This window comes from Egretta garzetta, unplaced genomic scaffold (genome assembly GCF_000687185.1).
Source record: "Egretta garzetta isolate BGI_Z169 unplaced genomic scaffold, ASM68718v1 scaffold636, whole genome shotgun sequence".
Taxonomy (NCBI): domain Eukaryota; kingdom Metazoa; phylum Chordata; class Aves; order Pelecaniformes; family Ardeidae; genus Egretta; species Egretta garzetta.
This window is the reverse complement of record NW_009260012.1, coordinates 197,325-210,835: the sequence shown is the minus strand read 5'-3', so window position 1 is coordinate 210,835 and position 13,511 is coordinate 197,325. Positions and strand designations below refer to the sequence as shown.

The 13,511-nt window shown below is 51.9% G+C and overlaps 1 protein-coding gene across 5 annotated transcripts in view; it reads right to left on the bottom strand.

The window, feature by feature from the left end:
- The window catches only part of PPP6R2 (protein phosphatase 6 regulatory subunit 2), a 122,579-nt gene that overhangs the window by 8,541 nt on the left and 100,527 nt on the right, over positions 1–13,511 (bottom strand). For all 5 annotated transcript variants that reach the window (XM_035896080.1, XM_035896082.1, XM_035896083.1 and 2 more), the window contains 5 exons: positions 12,186–12,313; positions 11,077–11,252; positions 8,851–9,013; positions 8,343–8,431; positions 7,694–7,901 (listed from right to left, as the gene is read on the bottom strand). In XM_035896080.1, coding sequence (XP_035751973.1) covers positions 7,694–7,901; positions 8,343–8,431; positions 8,851–9,013; positions 11,077–11,252; positions 12,186–12,313 — 764 coding nt within the window. The remainder of the gene's footprint in view (positions 1–7,693; positions 7,902–8,342; positions 8,432–8,850; positions 9,014–11,076; positions 11,253–12,185; positions 12,314–13,511) is intronic.

Below are 13,511 nucleotides of genomic sequence, written 5' to 3'. Positions count from 1 at the left end.
GAGAGGGGGTGGAGGCCCCATCCCTGGGAACATTCCAGGCCAGGTTGGCCGGGGCTGTGAGCAACCTGATGTGGTTCAAGGTGTCCCTGCTCCTGCAGGGGGGTTGGGCTGGGTGACCTCTGGGGGTCCCTTCCCACCCAAAACATTCCATGGTTCTATGAAATTACAGTAATAATTTTGCGCTAAGAAGTACTCAAAATGCTACTTCTTCAAAAGCTCTTACGTTAACTGATGAGTAGACGTATTACACAGGGAACGCCACCGAAACACTTCCGGTCAAAGCCGGTGGTGTCTGTGCAAAACACACGCACACACACAGATACGCTGCCTCGCCACTGAAACGTGGACGGGTTTTCTGTTGCCACCACCGATTGCAGAGGAGAAGGCAGCCCTGGAAAGCCATCACCGTATTCCATCTGCTTCCACGAAGGCTTCCAGTGGCCTTTCCCCAAGGGCCCTGAGAACATGAACTCTGGCTTCGAGCTGCCTCCGGGGAGGGCTCCGCCGCCTGCTGGAAGCCCAACGGGGACGAGCCCGCGCGGGCGTAGGACGTGCTCACCCTGCACCGTGCAGACACTCTGCAGAGATTTGCTTTTCACACGCTACCGAAAACTTGCAGCGCTTGCAAGCGATGAATTTCAACGACCTCAGCTTCTTAACTCTGCTGCCAAGACAGCACGGAGCTCCCAGCTTTCGCTCCAGGTGGTGTAGGACATGTAAATAAGAACCATGAGACCCTCCTCCCAGACCTCAGGGCTACCGAATGGTCGCTCAGCCCTTTCTGCCCGAATGCCCCAATCCTGCAGCTGCAAAGCTTCCCCGAACTAACACAGTTGCTCTCCCTGCAGGGCAATTTCTTCTTAGAAAAACAGGATTCAGCAAAGTCCACACTCCATAATTACCAAATTATAAACCCGTGCTGTATCAGAACGGATACCCAGCTAAAATAAAGCGGTATGAGGTTCTATTTATGCAGGTGAAAACGCCAGGAGCCCACTGCATTTCCAATAACAATTCAGTTCTTCCTGCAGATTTCCACCAGCTTTACAGGGAAAATACTTCGGCGCTGCAATTTTTTTCTGAACGCCTCTCCCTTGCCCGCTTCCCTTATGCAAACCTCTTTTTAAGGCCCATTTCGACAGCACGACTGTAAAACCCATCGTGCTCTCAGCCCGTTTTCCCACCGGTCCGTTTACTGAGAGCCTTTTGGATCCAGGTGAAGCTTTGCTGCTGGTTCAGATAAGCCAAAGTGACCCCGAATTGGAAATTCCGGTGGAAATCCACAGGCTACAGCACCTCCTGCAGCTCTTCCCGCGCCCCGCGCGATACGGATCCACATCTCCTCGCCCAAGGGGCTGTAAAGAATTCAGGCTGCAGCCCCAATCGATCCAAGAGCTTTACGTGATTTCAGGACAGAAGGATTTGATACGGAATGAAACAGCCTTAGTGTTCAATCCCCCCCACCTCTGAAGCTCACTACTGCGGCCCCGGGAACACACTTTAGATATCCTCTAGTCTCTTTGGTAAACGCTCAGTATCGTGGACAACAAGACACCGTGAGAACACACCAGGAACAACAGCGGCACCATCAACAAAGCAGCAAGACGTGTCTGAACAGCGTGCTGACCCACGAGCCTTGCGCGGAGCCCACAGGCAAGCCCTTAAAATCCCGGCTCTGCAACGGCCAAGCAAGCGAGGCAAGGGCAGCCACGCCACACACATGCTTCTCAACACGCTGGAAAATTATCTGCTGGCTGTTAATGAGACAAAGTTACACAAGACGGGAGGTCTGGCTTCCAAATTCGCATGCAGTCTGCCATGAAGGCGGCCAACACTGCTGTCAGCCTCGACGACCCCTCCTGCGCCGATCACTGCACTGAGCGACCATCTTTGATTGGGAAAGCTTTCTGGTGAAGCGGGACCTCACATCAATCACTTCCATCTTTCTTTCTGAATAAACGTACGCTGCTACGCAGCCAAATCTTGCAGCAAATGGTGGTGTCATGCTCCATGCCCCGGTTCCCACAGCATGCTGGTCCCCCCTCGCCACCCGCCCGAAGCATTCTGGCAGCTCCTTGCAGTTGGGCAGCAAGACAAGATCCAGGCAAGGCAACCGCTTCTCATGCTGACGTTCCATGCTCATCACGTGCAACGGCAAACCCAACGTCATACCCAACGTCATGCAAGACCAACGGTCGGCAGGCACAGAAAAGAAACACGGATCCCAAGATGGGAGAGCTCAAAACATCCACTGTGACAACGTCGCTCCACTCGGCTCAGGAAACTGGAGGATTATTTTCTCTACGGCGTGCAAGCGGACACTGCTCCGCAACGCCTTGCCCAGTAACAGCCAAGGCCAATGCCCTGCGCAAGCGCCTGGCCCGGCCCCGGGACCCCCTCCCGGCCCCCATGCCCAGAGCAATGGGGGGAGCCACTGCCAGCCGCTATTTCTGAGCTGTTTCAGCAATTTAGGGTCGTTGCTGCTGTTAGAACGAAAGCTAAGGACTTTCATCCCGGAACCTTTTGTGATCAGAAACAAGGGGAGACTTTTACGGTGATTTTAGAGAAACTGTAATGCCAAAATGGCAGAAATTTCCGCAAAATGCAGAAATTGCTGCTGTTGGCTCATTTTCAGCTCCGCTCCAAGGGAGCCGCTGCAGCACCTACAGCGCCTGCCTCCAAAGCTGCAGAAGGTGCTAAATGGAAGTCGGTATCGTACGGACACGGGAGAAACGTGTTGGGTTGTAACAGGCAGCAACCACTGCTCTTCAGGTGGACTCAGCCTCCCCTCTGAACTCCCTTTTTCAGTCGCCTGCCCAAGCCAGTCGGGCGAGAGGCGCTGGGGAAAAGGGGACAGCAAACATATCTGACCGTTTAAATAAAAAAAAAGGATTAAAGGGGAAAAAAGCATTTCAGGTGAAGTTGATAAACTGAAAGAGAAATGAAAAGTTACAAGGATCCCAAGCCCACTGTCACCAGACACAGCAAAAGCTGGATTTTTCGTTATTAAGCGCAGCTCATCCTTTAAGAAGCTGCTCAGCAAGCTTCTGCGCCCAATTCGGCAGTGGATACCGCAGGCAGCTCTGCAAGTCACACGGAAGAAAAGTGAAAGCTCTGGTTAACATCAGGCAATTAAGAAGGAAGCACACGGACAGGGAACGGCAAGTCATTGCCCACAGAAGCTACCGCCCCCGCTGCGTACACTTTTGCAGCCCTTATTCTGCTTTCCCCAGGAGATGCAAGTCTGGTGACCGCTGCTAGGCCTGGGTCGGTAACCACGAGCAGCTGGGAGCCGCCCGGGCTAACGCCGCGGCAGAGCCCTCGCCTTGCACCTCTCTGGCCCATCGACTGCTTCTACAACTTCAGCAAAGCCTCGCAGGGATTTCCGAGACCGTCGCAGCTTGCGCTTGCTCTGAGCAGCTTCGAGCCCGCTCCTCCAGCCAAGGGCTGGTGTGGGCTGTGCCCCTCGGCTCCCCCGGTAACAGCGGGAATATGAGCGCCTTGATCCGGTGGGAAGGTCCAGCCCGGCAGCGCCCACGGTGAGGAAACGCAGCACGGACTCACCAGCTTATGGAAGAGGCAGAAGGCTTTCAGAAGGTTGTTAAAATGGCGCTGTTCATTACTGAAATAGTAAGTTAAGTAAGTACAGGTGGTAATTACAACTATTTTAAAATACCCCACAGCTTGCCATTCTGAAAGCCTTTGGTCTCTGGGGCGCACGCTGAGCTACGTCTCCTGACCCTCGTGCGCCGGGAGGTCAGGACGGTGTTTCTGCCCCTCGGGTGTCCGTCCCTCAGGACAGGGACGCTTACATGCTCGCTGCAGCACGCTCCTCTTCAGACCAAACGGTCACAAGACGTGCTTGTTACACTGCATTTCTTTTTTGGTTTTCTGATCTCATCCAGGAGCTGGGGGGGTTCAGCCTGGAGCAGAGGAGGCTGAGGGGAGCCCTCATCGCTGCCTACAAGTGCCTGAGAGGAGGGGGGAGCCGGGGGGGTCGGGCTCTGCTCCCAGGGAAGGGGCGATGGGACGAGGGGCAGCGGCCTCAAGTTGTGCCAGGGCAGGGTGAGGTTGGCCATGGGGAACAATTCCTTCCCCTTGGGGCTGTCAGGGGCTGGAAGGGGCTGCCCAGGGAAGGGGTCGAGTCCCCAGCCCTGGGGGGATTTAACAGCCGGGCAGAGGCGGTGCTGAGGGCCAGGGTTTGGGGGTGGGATGGCAGGGGTAGGGGGGCGGTTGGGCTGGGGGAGCTTCAAGGGCTTTGCCAACCCAAACCATTCTATGATTCTATGAATTACAGCAAAGTCTTGCTGGCTTGCACAGTGCCTGGGAGAATTCATTTGAATGGATGAATTCTGGAAAATTAGTAAAACCCCACAATTTAAAACAGAAAGAAAACTTGGCAGGGGGGGAGTATTTTGTAAAAAAAAAAAGCCTTTGGAAAACACACCGACCGGTCTCTTACGGCGGGTTACAGCATGCTAGTAGGTGTTAGTGCTGCTGGGGCAACGTCTCAGGACTTGGCCCCTGCCCCTAACGCAGGCAGCGATTCCAGAGGGTGTGCGTTAGCAAACCGCAGTCAGCAAGGCTTCCCTCCGTCACCTTGGGCACGGCGTGAACCTCCCACTTAAAACAAGAAAAGTCCCACTTGCAGAAAGAGCTCACAAACAGGCGCAATGGCAGAAGCTCGAGGGCACGGTGCGTGGAAGCACTGAACGCCGTATTTGCTTTTCAGCGGTGCACCGGCGTTGACTCTGCGCGTGCCTCCGCAAAGGACGCCACGCAACCTCACACGCAGGTTTTCGAAATATCATTTCTGGGGTCTGTTTTGACTGATGGTGAAAGGATGAGCTTCCCCAGTCCACGGGGCCACCAGCTCTTTTTCCAGCCCAGTCTGAAGTAACTAATGGGAGAAACTACTTGTCTGGTGGATGTTTGGAACCCGGGGAAGGTCGCCGTCATACGTACCCTCTGACTGCAGGTCTAAATACTCTGAGCAATACCCACAGCAAGAGAGAGGCAGAAACAGAAGGAAAGCAAAGAGAGGAAGAAAAAGAAAACAGTAAAGATTGCTGAAAAAAACAGACAAAAGCGTTAACTTCGCGACCGCGTCCTCCGACGGTGCTCCTGCCAGCAGAATACGCAGGAGTGTTTTAATAATCTACAATCCCCAGACAGTTCAGATCGATATACAGAAAAGCAGAAGAGTCACCACACTGTAAAAAGCCCAACACGCGTTCTGAAGGTATCGGAGAGCGAGGCTTGGCAATACTGGAAGCTCTTTAGCCAGAGAACTTCTGCAAACCCACTTATTTTTCCACAGGCAACGACTGCATCAGATGAGATCTGGGAAGTCAGCTAGATACAGTGGAGAGAAGTTACCTAAATACATCTGAAACGCTTTCCTTGCGCATGGTTTGTAACCTGTGCTATGGCTACTTTAGGCAGAACTGCCACAAGGGACGTTCTCCTAAGCCACGCAAGGACAAATCGTGAACTTTCCGGAGCTTAAATCCGGGGGCAGGAGGGGCAGGCAGAGAAGCATCAGCAGTGGAGATGATGATGGAGGGTATGAAAGGCCGGGACTGTAACATCGGGATCTTTCACGACCCTACTGATGGTAGAATCCACAGAGTCCTTGTGCAGCTCCAAGGAGTGCTCAGGATCTCGACGGCAGATTCAGTATTGCAGGGAGGGGAAAAAAGGAGCGGGAGGACCCATTTCTGCAGGAAAAGGGATGTGGCATGGTAGAGGTGCAGCGCTGCTAGGGAAGTGCTTGCAGCAAGTCAGCAAGAGCCACATCTTCAATCTGAAAAATTCTTAAACTTTCAGTATGGTGCCTTGCCTTGGATTCATCAAGGAACATGGTAAGCAATGAACATATTCCGTCCTGGCCACTGGAGTTTAATGGTGTCTGCCCAATAGAAGGCAGACGGGTTTGGGAGAGCTGAGGACACCAGGAAGTTTCCATTACCATCATCGGTTGATACGGCAATTCACACCCTGGGAGAAGCCCAGCTACGAAACAGATCTGAAATCACCCTCTACGTCACAGGTTTCTGCCTTCCCACAGCTTCTATTTTGAGTTTTGGCCACGATTATAGCTGTGGAAAGCTAGAGACACCTTTGAAGTGGAGGCTGTGGTTATCCAAGTATTTCCTTTCTTTGCCAAGATGGAACTGGTTTTGTAGCATCGCAGTCAGGCAAAACCAAGCAGGTTCTGGAAGCCTTGTCCTTACGGAAAGCACTCGAGATGTACAGGGAGAAGAACACATTCCAGTTTATGCCGCCTAAAACAGCAGCGCAGCCCACAACATCTGACCAGCCAAATCAGACAAAAAAATTCCCTACCTGCTAGGAAATAAATGGAGATAAGAACATGCCAAGCACGATTTACGCTGCTCCTGTGAATCAGGACGGTCCCATGTGTAACACTACTCCAAACAAAAACTCCGCGCATCCAGAGAGGAGAAACATCTGGAGCACAGAGCTTGGTTCAGATACACACGCCACGGGATTGGATTAGACAGAATTCCCGTGCAGCCAAAACTGGAGGGGGAGACGCTGCTTTTAGCGTGGCAGGCAGTGTCCTTGTTCTCCTCATCTCCCACTCGCGGTGGAGGCAGCCTGCTTGGCCGCGCCACCCCTACGCGTACAAACTCCATTCACCAAACCAGCTCAGATGCAATCACCGCACGCAAAGAAATCTCAGGCACCTCACTCGTGTCAAGTACGAAGAGCAAAGGCCATTTGAGGTGGACATCAAAACTAAAGAGCAGTCACGTCATGAAAAGCTCAGCTCAGAGCTGCCGAACCAAACGCCCCGGGGGCTGACTTCCAGGATTTTACCCAGCTCTGCAATCCCACCCGCTTTCCAAGCCGCTGCTTTTTACCTCCCAGCAGCGATCCGCTGGAGTGCGCACACAGGCCAAGCAGCTCATGGGGACTACCCAAAAACATCACATAACCACAGCATTAGAAAGAGTAAATACCTGTTCCTGAGGCCGATGCATGAAATACAGGGACTCCAACTGGTTATGTTGCACCCCACGTACTTGTGAGGAGCGTGAGGAGAACCCCCAAATATCTTAAAACTGGGTGAGGTCCCTGGATGCACCAAGTGAACTGGGTGCTCACTGTTCCAAAAAGCAAATTCCCCTCTACGACTGGAGTAGGCAAGATTCAAGCACGTGCAATTCCAACCAAACTGCTGCCCAAAGCTGACAAATCTCAGCACCTGCTCTTTTCCTGGCGTTTTTCATTCTTTATCATTTATGTACTGCTCTGACACGAGGGGAAAACGAGAGCCTCAGACATTTACAGCTTGCCCGTGCAAGGCCGCACGCTGACTCCACGCCAGACCTCGCGCGTGCCGTCACATGAGGTTATGCTCGGCTCTTCTGTGCGGTCCAACCTGGCGTCCCTGCCACAAGCCCAGGCCTGGATCTCTCGTGCAGACAGACAGACGGGTGGGTGGTGCTCCTACGACGTGGCTCAGCAGCTAAAATGAGCCACGCACATTTCTCAAAATAAGCGTGTTATAAATATTTTCTTAAAATAAACCCCTCGTGACAAGGGTAAGACACCCTCGCCCAGGACGTTTGGACCCATGGTGTCTGAAAGGGAGCAGTAACGCATTAACCCCTGGGCACACAGGGCAGAGCAGGACCCCAGCCCGAGGAAATTCCTTTCGCACCTGGTGAAAACGGCCTTCTCGTTTTTAGCATCCATGGTCAGCTTGATGGTTTCCTGGCCCGAGCCTGTGCTGATGGTTTCTGTGACGATATCAGCCTTCTCCTCCTCCTCGTCGCTGTCAGAGCCGCCAGAGGAGCTGCTGTCAGAGGCCACCAGCGGCGCTTTCCTCGTGACGCAGACGTTCCAGACACAGGGAGAGGCAGTGCTGACTGAGGAAAGCAAATAATTGACATTGCAGAATGACCAAAGCCACAGGAACGAGCCCCCAGGGACAGCACCGAGTAAGCAGGGTGGTGTGAAATGGAGTGCTTAGAACTTTAGTCTGGAGCAGAGGAGGCTGAGGGGAGCCCTCATCGCTGCCTACAACTGCCTGAGAGGAGGGGGGAGCCGGGGGGGTCGGGCTCTGCTCCCAGGGCTGGGCAGAGGCGGTGCTGAGGGCCAGGGTTTGGGGGTGGGATGGCAGGGGTAGGGGGGCGGTTGGGCTGGGGGAGCTTCAAGGGCTTTGCCAACCCAAACGGTTCCACGATTCTTCAAGTAAGACAGGGCAGGAGGCACTGGGGGGCAGGTCCCCCCGTAGCCTTGGTACACTATGCAGAATTTCAAGCAGCTTAAATAATACCTCTGTTTTGTCTTGTAACATTCTCACTTACGGTTCTTGTCTTGACTCTGCTTTGGGTTTCCATCGGAATCATTGCTTTCTGTGTCGACAGGAGAACTGCATCGCGGACCTGATTCTGAGCTAAAGGAGGGGGGGAGAAAAGCCTTGAGAATGAAGTACAGATATCTTGGTTGTGCTTCTAAATATCCCCAACAGAAATCATTAGGGGTCACTCTTTCTTTACACAAGTATTTTTAACATCTAAAAACCGTATTAATTTACTTATTTTATGCTCTTAGCGTAGCAGCAGTGGTGATACATGGAGTATTCCTGTATCATAGACACGAATGCTAACACCAGTTTGAAGCACTGGAAGGTAAAGGGAAGCGCGAAGCCCTGATCAAGGATACTCAGGCAATATTAAAAAAAAAAAGGGACAGCAAGGAGAAGGGAAAGGGAAGAAAAAAATAGGGCAGCCAAGGCACTCCCATCAGTCCGTATTCAAATATTCTGTCATTCAAAAGGTATAAAGAAATTGAGAGCACGTGTGCCTCTCGTACCAACAGAAAGGCTGGAAGTCTGTAAACTTTGCCCATCCCTTCTCCTCCGGCGCGGTGTTCTCGGGGGCTGCCGAATCCCATACGCTCGATCCAACATCCATGGCAACGCAGGGTGCGGGCGGCTTCGAGTTCACGGGCTCGAACACAGCCGTCCATCCCGACCCTGCAGGCACAGAACAACGGACTGGAATTCCTATGAGTTTTCAGAATCTTCAGCCATCCCAAAAATATTCCAAAGTGATCCCAGAGACAAAAGAAGAAAGGCCGTCTGATGGCACTCCTTCAACATCTACAGGAATCTCCCCCGTTACAGACAACCAGCTTGACAATCCCTCTTCGGACAAATATTGACGTCATCCACAAGAGAGAGGCGTCAATTAAGGAACGTGACGCTAGGAATGTCTTCATTCCTTGAGCCGGCTGAACTCCAGGTACCGGCGTTTCCCGTCAAAAGCCAAGTGGGACGGCTTTCACTTCAATCGCCAACTGTTTAATCTTGGCACTTACAGGTATGTCATGGATATATGGATTAAAATGTTTATGATCACAGAAGTGATCTTGAGCAAACCTAAGAATGTAATTTGGTTTCCCCGCCTACTCCTCGCTCCTCAGAACATACGTCTATGCTGAAAGAGCGCACTTGTTTCAGAAGCATTTTTCATTACCTTTTCTGAGGAAGGAGAAGGGGTTGCAGAGGTCTGTTGTGCAAACTGCTCTGCATGCAACACAACTGAGAGTAGGAGGCATCCACCAAGTCTGCACTCAAAGATTGAACCACAGCTTGAAGCCATGTCTCTAGAAGGGGGCCTAAATCGACGCACACTACCCACAGGCTGCCATTCGTGTTGTTTCTACCAGTTCTTCCGCATAAGAACTGAAAATACCTGACACTACCAAAGGGGTGTAGAGGGCTGGTTACTGGAATAAACATGCATTACGCTCACAGCTCCAATACAAAGGCATCACCTGGGGAAAGAAACGTTTTTGAACTGAAAATGCGCGCACCAAACAAGGAGCGAGCGTTAACACTTCTGTCCCTTTATTTCAGTTGATCGGGTTTGTTCTGCTGACACCACCGTGTGTCTCCTCACCTTCCAGAGCATTATTTGTACTGTGATCTGGGAAAACCTTGTCCCTCTACAGTCTTCCTCCAGGCACCGTAAGACAGGTTTGCAACGTGCAGCGCAGAAAGGCCATTAGGCAGAAAAGGCAGCTACACGGAGCGTGGCGATACCCGGCAAGGGTCTGCATAAAACTCTTACAATGTCATGTATGGAGTTGATGTCGCAAGGCATAATCCTCCACTCACACTTTGGTCATCAGTGTCTGTACTAAAAGAGCGAGTAGTGCTGTTGTACTTGCTATTGTACCCTACCCTGGGCTGCAGCAGGAGAAGCGTGGCCAGCATCGAGGGAGGGGATTGTGCCCCTCTGCTCTGCTCTGGGGAGACCTCCCCTGGAGCCCTGCATCCAGCTCGGGAGCCCTCAGCACAAGGAGGACATGGACCTGTTGGAGCGGGGCCAGAGGAGGGCTACTAAAATGCTCCGAGGGCTGGAGCCCCTCTGCTCTGAGGCCAGGCTGGGAGAGTTGGGGGTGTTCAGCCTGGAGAAGAGAAGGCTGCGGGCAGAGCTGAGTGCGGCCGGTCAGGGCTTCAAGGGGGCCCAGAGGAAAGGGGGGGACAAGCTTTTTAGTAGGGCCAGCTGGGACAGGACAAGGGGGGATGGCTTTAAACTGAAGCAGGGGAGGTTTAGACTGGATCTAAGGAAGAAATTCTTTCCAGTGAGGGTGGTGAAACCCTGGCAGGGGTTGCCCCGAGAGGGGGTGGAGGCCCCATCCCTGGGAACATTCCAGGCCAGGTTGGATGGGGCTGTGAGCAACCTGATGTGGTTCAAGGTGTCCCTGCTCCTGCAGGGGGGTTGGGCTGGGTGACCTCTGGGGGTCCCTTCCCACCCAAAGCATTCTGTGATGATTCTGTGATGATATTTCTACCCCTGTGGTTGCCTTAGGGTACCTGAAGCGTCACACTGCTGCCCTGAAGAAGCCGGGCAGGGCTCAACCTCACTGATATTTCAGGGGCCAAAAATGAAGACTGAAATATGCACTTCTCATCTGGACAGGTGGAACTAGAGAACAGCCACCGACACCCGGCGACCTGCAAACTGCTATTCTGCAGAGATGCTTACAGACCTCATTTCAAAGGGGGCGATGCTGTTTTAAACTCTTTACCTTCAGAGGAGTCAGAGTCTTTCTGCTCAGAAATATTATTCTTGTTTGTGTTTGCTGAGGAAGGCGGCGGCTGCTGTTCCGTTTCCTCCTCTTCTTCGGAGTCCACGCTACCATCATGATCTCCATTCTCAAGATCACTTTTTGACGAGCTCTCTGAGGTCTGAGATGCTCCAAATCTAAATTGCAGAACTCAAAATTAGGAAAACCCTTAGGGCGGCCAGTTCCTCCCTCACCTGCTTCCTCCCTGCGCCGGGGAGCAAGCGCAGATTTGAACGGAGCGAGCGATGCCGAACGCCTTTCACAGGGCTCATTCCCCAAAAGACACAAAGCTCAGCAGGCAGCAGCAGCCACTCCTCTAGGTACTTCCACTAAAGTCCCTAAGTGCTTTACTTGTCAAACTGCATCTGCAGAGTTGTATCAGGGAATACGTTGCCACGACATACTCGGGGCTGGAGACTGATAGGAGCAGACAAACCAGTAGCGGAGAAGGGGAACACTGGCGCGGTGGCAGTTCCGTGTATGGACAGGACCATCAGTTCACTGACGCTAGGCAAATGAACGCTAAGGTCTCGGCCAGTTTTTCTGTCTCATTTGATCACATTTGCAGACTTAGAATTCCAGAAGCAGCTTTAATAACTGACTGTACCAATGGGATGAAAAATAGTGATGTGCAATGCCAGAGTCGCGCCACGGGAGGCCACTCGTTCGCAGGCAAAACACCACTTTTCTTCTTTTAACATTCTGAAGAAGAACGTTCTGTCTGCTCCCCTCGGCCTTCCCAGCCTTTCAACCTCCTCCTCCCCAAACAGGAGGAAAGGAGTAAGCGCCAAATATTTCAAACTGAGGGTGTTTTTTTTTAAATACCTTTGCTAACAGACTCAGTAACTGGGTGTTTCCATCACTACTGCATTCCCCCAGCCGGGACCTTTGTTTCACATTCAAGACAAACCACCACCTCTTTTGGCAGAAGTGTGCCGTGCAAAGCGCTGTTTTATGCAAGAAAAAGGCCTCACAAATAACCAACAATGAAGCATTGCTCTTAACCAAAACGTACGGTTTCAGAGCATTTAGAGGGGGGGAAAAATATTGACCTTTTGTTTTCACCTTACCGTGTTCTTGATTTAACTTGGGTTGCATAGGTTATCTCCTTGTCTTCCCAGATATCTTCTTCCTCCTCGTTATCATCGAATTGTTGGATCCGTTCATTGCAGCAGGCTTCAAAGAGGGAAGCGTTGGGCTAGAATAATATTGAAAAGAAGTCAAATTCCATTTATTCTTTGGAGACAGAAACAAGAACTTCAGTGATGAGGAAACTCCTAGAACAGCATTTGTACACAACCACGAAGGTGTCTGCATTTATTCCATTTGACATCCCACGCTGTGAAACAAGGGATGTTCAGCTGCGGAGGAGCAGTAACAGCATGGGAGGCTCAGGGGCCGCGAGCCCGGGACGGACCAAGAACAGAACACAGCAGCACCGCAGCCTACGCTGCTTCCAAACCCGCAGGAGCTCCTGCACGCGCCTTCATTGCTCTTGGGTTACACGACTCTCTGCACCCCTCACGAGTGGAAGGGATAGAAAGTCATCGCAGAAGAGGGCTGGAAACGCTTCCCTTGAGAACATGTTTGCCAAGCGACCAGCTTGGAACTTCAGAAAATCACCGCGATGCCACGTACGCGAGCTGTCCCGCTGGGCCTGACAGTCCGCAGCGCAAGTTCCCCCAGCGACTGCCGCCTTCCGAGCAAGCGTGACAACGCTTAACTCGTGTCCATCCCCCTTCAACACATACCACCTTCCCTTCTGGAAATGAGTTTTCCGACCCCGATAAGGTGAGGTATCCCTGTAAAAACACAAATCATCTGCCGCTTTGAGCGGTCGGGCATCTCCCAATTCAAAGGCTGACTAAGTGCTGTCTTCCAGATGGTGCATGGTCCAAACCAACAGCTGCATTAGAATCCCATCACACACAAAAACTGTCTACTCCGGAGAACACCAAGTTAAGATAAGCAAATAAACAGCTCTGGTGGCTGCAGACTCAGCTGGCAGATTCAAAAAGAAAACAACTTTTCTGTATCTATAGAGCACTGCCTAGAGCAGCCAGAAGAGAGGAAAAAAGTACTCCTCATAGTATTGCTTAAGTGGAAAAGAAAGTATTTTAAGACTAAGGAATCCTAAGTCTTAGTATTGACTAAAGTAAGCTTTGGCCAGGAGATGAACTTGGAATCACCTCTGAAGGCAGAGTCCAGCTTCCTCAGCGAGTATTGATTTAGGTCGATAAAGACACAGCATGGCAATATTGAGGCCCCGGAGAAACCCAATCCTCTCAGCACTTCTTCCTTGACTGCGTATGGGAAGATTATCAGTGAAAGTAGGGCCAAGAGATTCATACCACTGAGGGAGAAAGATTCCTCCGAGGCAGAGAGAACTGCTTCTG